The 11,161-nt window shown below is 49.0% G+C and overlaps 1 protein-coding gene across 3 annotated transcripts in view; it reads left to right on the top strand.

Moving 5' to 3' along the window:
* Nucleotides 1–5,754: 5,754 nt before the first annotated feature.
* Proc (protein C, inactivator of coagulation factors Va and VIIIa) overlaps nucleotides 5,755–11,161 on the top strand; it is a 19,606-nt gene continuing 14,199 nt past the window's right edge. Inside the window, exons 1-6 of one of the 3 annotated variants that reach the window (XM_005355869.2) lie at nucleotides 5,755–5,821; nucleotides 8,456–8,536; nucleotides 9,347–9,510; nucleotides 10,347–10,371; nucleotides 10,499–10,636; nucleotides 10,731–10,865. In XM_005355869.2, coding sequence (XP_005355926.1) covers nucleotides 5,776–5,821; nucleotides 8,456–8,536; nucleotides 9,347–9,510; nucleotides 10,347–10,371; nucleotides 10,499–10,636; nucleotides 10,731–10,865 — 589 coding nt within the window. In that variant the 5' untranslated portion in view covers nucleotides 5,755–5,775. Of the gene's footprint in view, nucleotides 5,822–8,451; nucleotides 8,537–9,343; nucleotides 9,511–10,346; nucleotides 10,372–10,498; nucleotides 10,637–10,730; nucleotides 10,866–11,161 lie in introns of all 3 variants that reach the window. The other 2 variants (XM_005355868.1, XM_026783319.1) reach the window with 2 other exon arrangements.

The following is an 11,161-nucleotide window of genomic DNA, read 5'->3' as shown; positions in this document are numbered from 1 at the left end:
TCCAGTTGATGCAAAAGCAAGAGGAATTTTATCTCGTTTGCGCAAATGGGCTCTTCAGCCAGGCAAGGGAGAGAATCCCCAACTAGCTATTACAGGCTACTTTTAAAGGCAAAAAAAAAAAATTCATATTCAGGAAGGGGGTACAGTGGGTTGTTTGTCAGATGCAGGGATTGGCTCATTTTAAGGGCCATACTATGATTGGTTATGTCAAAGGTGGGATGGGTGGTTGCTGGGTCAGGTGAAGGGCAGGGAAGCACCTGCAGGTTGTTAAAAAACACCTAACACTCTAGTCAACAGGCAGAATGGGGTCTAGTTCTCAAAAACATGTTTTCTTCAATACAATATGACAAAATGACTACCAAGGTGTACAAATATTGTAAACATAAATAGGAGTATATTCAATATAATTTGAATTTGTATCACTATACAAGAATCTATACCAATGTAAATTGCCCATAAATAATAGCTCACAAGTATTTCCTCTATTACTCACTATTATTACTAGTATTAGTAAGCTCATACTAATTTGCTTATTATCCCATCCAATTTTCCTCCTTTTTTTTTTAGTGAAAACACTGCTTGGCCTATTAGCTTATGCATATTTATATCTAGCTCTTTTATCTTAATCCATTTCCATTAATCTGTGTATCACCACATGGCTGTGGCTTATCAGGTAAAGTTCTGTGCCATGTCTGGCGTCTGTCTCCTGCGGCGGTTAGATGGCTTCCCATTGACTACCTACTCTTTTGCTGTATCGTTTCCAGTCTGACTATATTCTGCCCTACTATTGGCCAAAACAGATTCTTTGATTAACCAATGGTTGCGATACAGCTGTGCATCACTGAAGGCATGCATATTTTTGTGTAGCCATCTGAACTTTAGATAATGGTGTGAACATAAGCATGGAATCACTGCATGATTCATCAAACCCTTTCCTAGATATTTACCTAAGAGAAATGAAAATGTGTACTCACACAAACACCTACACACGAGTGTTCCGGAATCTGTATTTAATAGGAGTCAACAACTTAGTGAATGAATAACCCACTGTGCTGTATTCATGCGATGGGGCAGCTCAGTAACAAGATAGAGGGACTGGGATGAGAGAAGGGAGCCAGTGGAAATAATGTCTCCTGAGACATTATTACACTTAGGCCAGAAACCAGAGGGGTAGAAATCAGATTGGTGGTGGCCGGAAGCAGGGAATGGCCCAAAGAACTGAGAATGACAGAAACATGCAATACCCTAACTGTAGACTTAGTTCAGCTACGGCCTTCGTCAAAACCAACTGAACATTGCATTCAAATGGCTGATGTTGGGGCTGGAGAGAGGGACACCAGTTAAGAGCGCTCTTGAAGAGGACCTGAGTTCAGCTTCTAGCACTCGCGGGAAGCTTAAGACTGCCTATACTCTAGCTCCAAGGGATTTGACACCCTTTTCTGGAAGTCCTGGACATCTACCATCACTGGTGTATTAGCTCACATAAACATACACGCAATCAGATAATTCAAAAATACATATAAAACAAAGGAAAATGAATGTTTTAAAGGGGTGATTTTATTGCTTATAAGTTTGCTTCAATGAATCTGACTTTTTTTAAAAAAAATTTTTTATGCCCCTGGGATTGGCTCCATTGACCACCCCTTCTTTGCTGTTTGTGGCAGTATCTCAGGGTCTCATATAGGCCAAACTGTCCACAAACTTACTAGTAGCCAAGGACAAACTTTCATTTTTGATCCTTTTGCCTCTATAACCTGAGTGCCGGGATTACAGGTGTGCTGTGCACCATCATTCCTGGTTTATGCAGTTTGAGCTTAGACCCCAGAGAGGGCTTTTTGCACGCTAGGACAGGCACTCTATCAACTGAACTGCACCTCCAGCCACCACCGCCAGTTGTTAACTGGACTCTGTCTAGTTTCCGACCTGCCCTGCCTTCTCCACAACAGAGCCAGGGATAATGTATTCAGGAGAGCAGACACGGACTGACCAAGAACTTGGGGTTGGGGTAAGAGAGACTCAGTGGGCCAGTTGGCCCTCCACAGACAGACAACTCTGCCAACCCTGCAAAGGCACGATTCTAATGCCGACCAGCAGAGTGAGAGTGAGCCGGGGTGTGTAGAACAGACTGCACTCTGACAAGACAGGACACGCCTGTCATCCCAGCACTTAGCAGGCTGTGTCATGAGGATTGTCACGGGCTGAGACCAGCCTAAGCTATACAGTGAAACCCTGTTTGAAAATGTAAAACCAAACAAACCACAGGCCCCTCCACATGCCTGAGGCAACTTGAAGTTGGGAGCTGAGAAGGTGAGACACGAGACAGCTGTCCTTCACCCTGCCCCCGACCTCCATAGCACTCCAGACAGCCGGCAGCTGTCTTTTATAAAAAGTGGTTTTCAATGTTTTTAGTGAACACGCAACATTATGATATTTTCATACATGTATGTCATTGTTTGATCATATCTGCCCTTGCATCCTTCCTTACCCCTCCTGCCTGGCCCTACTCCCTTTTTCCTCACTCAGAGTTCCCGTTCCACTTAGATATTATCCATCTGTCGTTGATAGATATATATTATCTATCGTTGTATCATATACTGTATATTTGTCTGTCTTCTCTCTGTTACTGTCTCTTGCTCTTCCCCCCTCCTGCCTCTAAACCCCTCCCTCCCCATTGTCTCCTTTCTAGTCTCATGTCATATACATGCATATATATATGTGACTTTCATGTCACACACATATGCGTATATATGTATATACACAATTCTTTATATAAGAAAAAGTAAGCAATCTTTGTCTTCCAGATTGGCTTATTTCACTCAGTATAATGCTCTCCAACTGTATCCATTTTCATGAGCGTGACATAATTTCACTCCTCTTATGGCTAAGAAAAACTCCACAGCGTGTGTGTATGTGTGTCACATTTTTTATGCACCCCCATGTTGATGGACACATGGCTGGCTTCACATCTGGGCTGTTGTGAGCAGGGCTCAAGAAACCCGGATGGGCAGAAGTCCATGCTGACTCAGCTTCCTTTCTGCCTACACCCAGGAGAGTCGCTTGGCTTTTATATCCACAGATGTCCTTGAGAGAATTGTCCGTTGATCATTTGAGTCAAAGGCCCTGTTTACTTTGCAGAAAACATTTAGTTAAAACTTTTAGGTGTTTTTAAAACTTTTAGGGATGACACAATGAGTCTGTCCTTACAGACACTTGCTGGCAAGCCTCAAGATCTTAGTTCAACCCTTGGCACCCATGTAATGGAATGCGGAATGAGGAAATCAACTCTCTAAGTTGTGCTCTGACTTACACACACACAGACACACACATAGACACAGACACATACACGTGTACACACATACATGAAAGCACACTTGTATGCATACATGCGTGCACACATGAACACATACACGCACATACAAACACTATTAAGACTTTTAAAGAAAATGTAAATAGGAGCTGGAGAGATGGCTTAGCGGTTAAAAACACTGGCTGTTCATCCCGGGGTACTGAGTTCAATTCTTGACAACCACATGGTGGTTCACAACCATCTGCAATGAGATCTGGTGCCCTCTTCTGGCCTGCAGGCATACATGCAGACAGAACACTGCATACATAATAAATAGATTTTTTTTAATGTAAATACTCAGCCAGGCGGTGGTGGCGCATGTCTTTAATCCCAGCACTCGGGAGGCAGAGGCAGGGGGATCTCTGTGAGTTTGAGACCAGCCTGGTCTACAAGAGCTAGTTCCAGGACAGGCTCCAAAACCACAGAGAAACCCTGTCTCGAAAAGCCAAAAAAAAAAAAAATGTAAATACTCCAGCTGAAGTGGACATCTTATTCACTGGGTGTTACAGATGTATAGCCGAGGCTCAGGAGAAGGTAAGTAGTCAGTCGGTAAGGAGCCATACTGAGCTTCGACACTGGGATTCTGATCCCAAGCTTTCAGACCACCTCATCGCTCACTGCCTTCCAAATTTTCTCTTTTTCTTTTCCCTTTAGGATGTCTTTCTTCCGTAAAGTGGGTGCAAGGCTGTGCTCTGGAAATCACAAGTGCTTTCCACCAAAGTCCTGTTGGGATATTTGCTGTAGACTTGGTTTAATTGGGGTGCACTTGAGAGAGACACTCCCATCAAAGTGGATCCGAGGGTCACTCCACCCAGGACCTCGACCTGGTGCAGTATAGTGGCGGTGGTGGGGTAGTGAAGTGTCCCCCGTCAGAAACCTGAAAAGGGGTTCAATGCTCTTGAATGGCTAGTGGCTGATAACACAGAGCTCCAGGCGGCCGAGCCCCCAGGAAGTTTGAAGTCATGAGGAGCTCCGCTAAGGAAGTGCAAGGATCTCCCGCAAGCAGTCTGCCTGGCCTACATGACTCCCAGGCCATGGGCTCATCAGTATCACGACTCAGAAGCCTCTGGGTTTGGACTTTGCAACCTTGGGCAGAGTCCAGCACGCAGGTTGGGGTTAGTGTGTGCACCCTGCTAGTTTTGCAAAGAAACCGACCTTGTGAGTGCTGTCGGAAGTAGTGGAAGCGGAGGGAAGCCACTGACACCGGGCAGCTGCAACACTTGTGCCTGGTCGGCCGCATGCTTGTAGGGCAGCGGCCACCCCTGGAGCAATAGCACCCGCAACAAGCGTTTATTTCACAAGTTCCTGGAAAGCTGGGTAGAACTGCCGCATAGAGACAAAACAAAAAGTTCTCCGGGGTGCACAAGCAGACCCTGCATTTGGTCTTTAATGGCTGACTGACCAGGAGGAGCTCGGTTCTCCTCTAGGCAGCCGCCACAGCCCGCTCCCAAACAGCCACTGCCTCTACACTTCCTGTAAGTTTATTTCTAAGTGCCTCACAGTCCATCTCGCCTCTGCTTCACCCTCCCACCTCACCTCCAGTGGGGAAAACTTAGGCAAACCTGTCACCAGCCCTCCCTTTCCTCAAATTTCTGACTCCAGCCCAACACCTGATCAGCTCACTAAGATCATATTCCTCGGGACTGAGACAGAAAATCTGATTGCCTCTCTGGGTCAAACAACTTCCCCCTGTGCCAAGACAGATGGACCACTTGGAGCCAAGCTCCCAGTTCAGAACAAAGACTTTGTGGAGGAGCAGGGTAAAATCGTCAAGAGCCTTAGGGCAGGGAAAAGATGGCAGGGTTCCTGGTAGAGCCAGTCTCAAGGAAGGAAGGTGCTTGGGAAATGCTGACAGCTTGCAGAACATAGCGAAGGCCATGTCTGCCTCTCTCTTTCCCAGACATCTTAGCTGGCAGCACCCTGCAGTTTTCCTGAGTCACCCGCCCCTTTTCTCACTAGCTCACAAAGTGGCCAGGTGAACCGGAAGCCTTGTTCTAGCCCAGGCCTGCCTCCGGCCAACTCTGTCTATTTGGACAAGTAATGAAGACTTCCGAGAGTCCTCTCCCGTAGAATGGAGGGGACAGTCAGACGGTTTTATCTCTTATGGCATCCTGGGTTTGATGAAACCTGGAAATACTTTCGAGTGTCCTCCCCATAAACAGGCTATAATATGTTTGTTTATTTGTCACTGTGAGGCTAAAATGAGACAATGTTTGCCAGTCTGCTCAAACATGCTCAACCCTCCCTTCCCCCATCCCTCTCTTCTAGACAATTTCTCTGGTAGGCAGAGGTGAGCATTGAACATATGAAGCCTTACAGAGCCGGGAACAGAAAACCTTTTTGTTTGTTTGTCAGGGGAGAGGGAGGTTCAACACTGAGGGCTAAAGCAAATATTTGTGGTTATGGATTAACCCAACTCCCAGACTGACATGGCGGCACCAGGACGAAATTGCAGTTTCTCCTTGGCCCACCCCGGTAAGTCCCCCTCAAGGCAAGACCTCAAGGCTGTGGAGGACTGGATGGGGAAGAGAGTCAGGCTGTGAGGAAGGGGAAACCTTGAGCCAAGGATCTCCAGGTTGACTGAAGCTTGGGGCCAAGGGAAACGGGGCCCAGACTCTCTCTAGACCAAAGTATGGATTGGCATTCCCTATAATTCAATTGGCCCTCAGGACACATCCGATTATGCAGATCAAGTGGGGCTCAATCCAGGGGACCTCCATGACCCAGAGCCATCCTCAGAGGCCTCTCAATATCCAGAGCCCCCACTACCTCACGGCACCCTCTTCTCTAAGATGGAACCTATAAACCAGGAAGTCAGTAAAGGGGGAATGGAAGGCCCGGAGGGCCTGCCCACCTGGTCTTGGGGACTGTAGAGGCCTTGAAGGGTGACTATTGGTTTGAAGCACAGGTTAAGGTTCCAGAGCTAGGACCACATAGGCTTGTTCTTAAAACCAAACTCTGCCCTCCTCTTAGGTGTAGATAAGCCGCTTATCTCCTCTGTGCTTCTCGGTTCCTTCCCGTGAAATGGGGCTGGAAACATTAATGCTCACCTGTTGGGTGGTTGTAAACCTCGACCGAGCCAGTGACAGTGAGTGGAGACTGTCTGGTGTGTGTGGTGTGTGTGGTGTGTGTATAGTGTGTGTGGTGTGTGTAGTATGTATATGTGGTATGTGTGTGGTGTGTGGTGTGTGTGTGTCGTATGTGTGATGTGTGTGTGGTGTGTTGTGTGGTGTGTGTATAGTTTGTGGCATGTGTGGTGTGTGTATAGTGTGTGTGGCATGTGTGGTGTGTGTATAGTGTGTGTGGTGTGTTTATAGTGTGTGTGGTATATGTAGTATGTATATGTGGTATGTGTGTGGTGTGTGTGTGGTATGTGTGATGTGTGTGTGGTATGTATGGAGTGTGTGGTGTGTTGTGTGGTGTGTGTATAGTGTATGTGGTATATGTAGTATGTATATGTGGTATGTGTGTGGTGTGTGGTGGGTATGTGTGGTATGTGTGATGTGTGTGTGGTGTGTTGTGTGGTGTGTGTATAGTGTGTGTGGTGTGTTGTGTGGTGTGTGTATAGTGTGTGTGGTGTGTTGTGTGGTGTGTGTATAGTGTGTGTGGTGTGGTGTGTGGTGTGTGTATAGTGTGTGTGGTATATGTAGTATGTATATGTGGTATGTGTGGTGTGTGTGTGTGGTATGTGTGATGTGTGTGTGGTATGTGTGGAGTGTGTGGTGTGTTGTGTGGTGTGTGTATAGTGTGTGTGATATATGTAGCATGTATGTGTGTGTGGTGTGTGTGTGTGGTGTGTTCTAGTGTTGGAGGATTGAACCCAGAGTCTTAAACATGCTAAGTGTGTTCTCTCCTACTGAGCTGCAACCCCCATCCAGTATCCGATACTTCTTTAGCAGCTTGGAGGAGAGGTGGGGAAGCTAGGAAGATGGCTCAGTTGAAAAAGTGCTTTACCTTATAAAGGTAAGGACCTCAGTTGTTGTCCTAGAACACATGTTTTCTTTAAAAATAAAAAAGTCATGTGTGGTGGCACACACTTAAACTCCTACTGCTAGGGAGCAGAAACCAGCAGATCCCTTGGGCTTGCTGGCTAACCAGCCTGCTTGATGAGTTCCAGGCTGTGAGAGCTTGTCTCGAACAACAAGGTGGAAAGCAGGCAGGGTGGTGCACCCTTTAGTTTCAACACTTGGGAGTCAGAAGCAGGCAGATCTCTATGAGTTCAATGCCAGTCTGGTCTACATAGCAAGTTCCAGAACAACCATGACTGCCTCAGAAAACAAACACACAAAAACTTGGGGAGAAAAAGTGGGCAATGCCCGGGTAAGAACAGTCAAGGTCCCTGCTGGTCTCCACACTGCACACGCCTGTGCGCACACGGGGGCCTTCTGTGGGTCCCTATTCCAGCAACGCTATCCATTTTACACTTAAGGCATGGAACGTGTAAACATCTTGTCAAATACCTCTCTCTCTCTCTCTCTCTCTCTCTTTCTCTCTCTCTCCTGCCCTGCCCCCCCCCCCATGAACTGGAATTTGCCCCCAGGCAGTGACTTCTCTGTTTTCAGGTAGCTGGTGTGTGTCCAGCTCTAAAGGCCAAATGACTGTTTTGTGAACAGTGTAACCTACTCCCAGCCCCAGCCGCCACAGAGACAATGAGCACACAGAGGTGTCCTTCCCTCTCTCCCTCCCTTTCTTACTTTTTCTTTCATTCTTGTGCATGCACGCACACACACAAGGGGAGGCAAGAGATAGATCTCAGATATTTTCTTCAGGACACCTTGTTTTGAGACAGAGCCTCCTACTGGCCGGGAGCTGGTCAACTGGAGCTGGACAGGCAAGCTAACAATCCTGACTGCTGGCCAGCCATCCACAGGGTTCTGCTTGCCTCTGCCTCCCCAGTACTGGGATTGCAAGAACATGCCACGGCACCTAGATTTTTGTTTTAGCTTCCCATGTGTTCTGGGGATCAGACTTAAGTCTTCATATTTCTACAAGTGCTTTAGGGAGTAAAATGTCTCCCCCGCTCAGGGACGACCCTTTCATTCCATTTTCGGGGGTTGAGGGCAGAGCAACTGTGGATGTCCTTGGAGCTTAGAGGTTCTCCTCAGACAGGTGTCAGCAGCTCCAGGATGTGGCAAGTCAGAATCTTCCTGCTGTTCCTGGCCGCCTGGGGAATTTCTAGCACACCTCTTGGTAAGACAGTCTCCACCCCTGTGCAAAAAACCCTCAGAACCTCCACTGGTTTCCTGTGGTGCCAGCGTAAATGAACCGGCTGTCTCCTGAACTTGGGTCCTTCCCTGAGTGCTCTATCTACCAAATCCTTTTCTAGCCTGCCCTGCCCAGCCCAGCTCTCTCCCTCCTCTGCCACCTCAGCTCAGGTGGCCACGTCTTCCTCTACACTCACTGCCCAAGCCCCTACTGCATGCTTCTGATCCAGTCCCTCCCTCTTAGCTCTTCTCCTCCTACCCAAGACTGACAGGTCTCTGTTCTCCAGGTGCCCCTGCTCAAGGGGAAGAGATGGGAGGGTGTGGGAAATCAAGGGTGAGGCCAGCTGGGCTCACTCAGCTACGCTGGGAGACGTGTGAGACGGATTTCACTTTGCAGTCTTAGCCTTTACTACTCTCATTTATTTATTATTGGACAGCATTATGTCAGGCTGTTTCTCATGCACACATACCTGCAGTTTTAAAAGCGGCAAGGTCTGGCATGGACCCTAAGCACTCCACTCTGCACAGCACACGTTGTTGAGTGTGCCTTCAAAGGAAGGTCTGTCTGTCTGTGTCAGAAGAGCCATGCTGCTGTTCTCCCGCGGAGATCTGGGAACGGAGCAGTAGAGCAGGGCACAGCATCCTTCCTGGGATGCTCTGAAGAATAATAATAGTAACAGTAATAATAATAATAATGCGAGGTCTTGAGGTCTTCCCAGGCTCTAGCTGGGCTTCTTCAGATGCCCCCTGGCTTCTCTTGGGTCCCTCCACCACATTGACTCCCATCCCAAAGCAGACCCAGTGTTCTCCAGCAGTGAGCGTGCCCACCAAGTGCTGCGGGCCAAACGTGCCAACACCTTCCTGGAGGAGATGCGGCCGGGCAACCTGGAACGGGAGTGTGTGGAGGAGATCTGTGACTTTGAGGAGGCCAAGGAGATTTTCCAAAATGTGGAAGACACAGTAAGGCTACATGGCTAGGTCCAGAGGGTGGGGCTCAGGGGTGGGCTGGCGGCTGGATGGGACCTAGAGGAGCAGTGGGCATGATGACCACCATTAGGGATCTTCTTAGAGTTGTAAGAGTTGGTGGATGCTAACCTTATTTAAAGGCTTGGTCAGAGCACAGGGGACCATAGGAACCAGGACCCTGAAATTAATGTCAGGGTAAAGAAGGTCTGGGCATCTCTCCAGCAGTCCCTTCATGTGACCAGGTAGTCTTCACCTCCATGCTGCCCCTTACCTTATGGTTAGGTGTGTGACCAGGACTTTTTGTTTGTTTTGTTTTGTTTTTCGAGACAAGGCTTTTGGAGCCTGTCCTGGAACTCACTCTGTAGACCAGGCTGGCCTCGAACTCACAGAGATTCTCCTGTCTCTGCCCTCCTGAGTGCTGGGATTAAAGGTGTGCGCCACCACCGCCGGGCTCGACCCGGACTTTCTAATGTCTGTCCCCACGGGGCACTCTGAGCCTCAGTCAATTGAGGGCTAGTTAGAACACAGACTCTGAGCCAGCAAGTCATGTCTCAAGCCTGGATGGTCCAAAGGGGGCAGAACAATCTGTGAGGGCTTTAGATTCTTTCCACTGAGGACGCTGCTGTGGGAGTAGATGACCCGGTGGGGAGAGTCCTGCTGTGTGGAAAGGGATGTTGTGGGGTGGGCAGCCAGGAGCACTAAGGCAGCTGTTTGTCTGCAAGCCCTTTCCACTCACTGGACAGCTGGTATCCAGGAGGAGGCAGTGCCTTAAGGGTGTCCCCTAGTAGCGGTGCTGGGCCCTGACACTCTACCCTCTCTTCCCGCCACAGCTGGCCTTCTGGATCAAGTACTTCGGTGAGTGAGTCCCAGCCGCCTGGATGGATGGATGGATAATCGAAGCTTGCTCCAGGTTCGGTGGAGGTTGGAAAGGAAAATGGAGGTACCCACATCCTCTACTGCTCCGTCCCTCTGTCTTTCACAGATGGTGACCAGTGCGAGGCTCCGCCCTTGGACCACAAGTGCAACAACCCATGCTGTGGGCATGGCACATGCATCGACAGCCTGGGCAGCTTCAGCTGCTTCTGCGATAAAGGCTGGGAGGGCAGGTTCTGCCAGGAGGGTGAGGGGACCTCTGCGAGGCAGTGAGGTGGTCTGAGGTGGGATCTGGAACTAGTAGGACCACCACGAGCTGTCTGCACTCCTCTGTCGCACAGAGCGGCAATACCACACCTGCCAGGTGAACAACGGCGGCTGCGTGCACTACTGTCTGGAGGAAGGCGACAGTCGGCGCTGCGCTTGCGCTCCGGGCTACCAGCTGGCAGACGACCACAAGCGCTGCAAGTCTACCGGTGAGCCCAGGCAGGCCTGCAAAGAGCATCTGGCCTAAGGCAGGCAGGGAGGAAGGGCATCCCCGAAAGCTAACACATCTTGAGGACCCAAGACAGGTGGACATATCCCGCTCCTCACTTCCCGGACCCTGTATGTAGTCTCTTTATTTGCCAACCTTCAGGCATCCCTGGACATACCCTGGAGCACAGCAGTCTTCTGTTTCCGTCTGTCTGTCTGTCTGTCTGTCTGTCTGTCTGTCTATCTGTCTCTCTCTCCTCTCTCTCTCTCTCTCCTCTCTCTCTCTCTCTCTCTCTCT

The sequence above is a fragment of the Microtus ochrogaster genome, chromosome 18 (genome assembly GCF_000317375.1).
Source record: "Microtus ochrogaster isolate Prairie Vole_2 chromosome 18, MicOch1.0, whole genome shotgun sequence".
NCBI lineage: Eukaryota > Metazoa > Chordata > Mammalia > Rodentia > Cricetidae > Microtus > Microtus ochrogaster.
The sequence above is the reverse complement of the archived record's forward strand: the minus strand, read 5'-3'. Positions and strand labels throughout refer to the sequence as shown.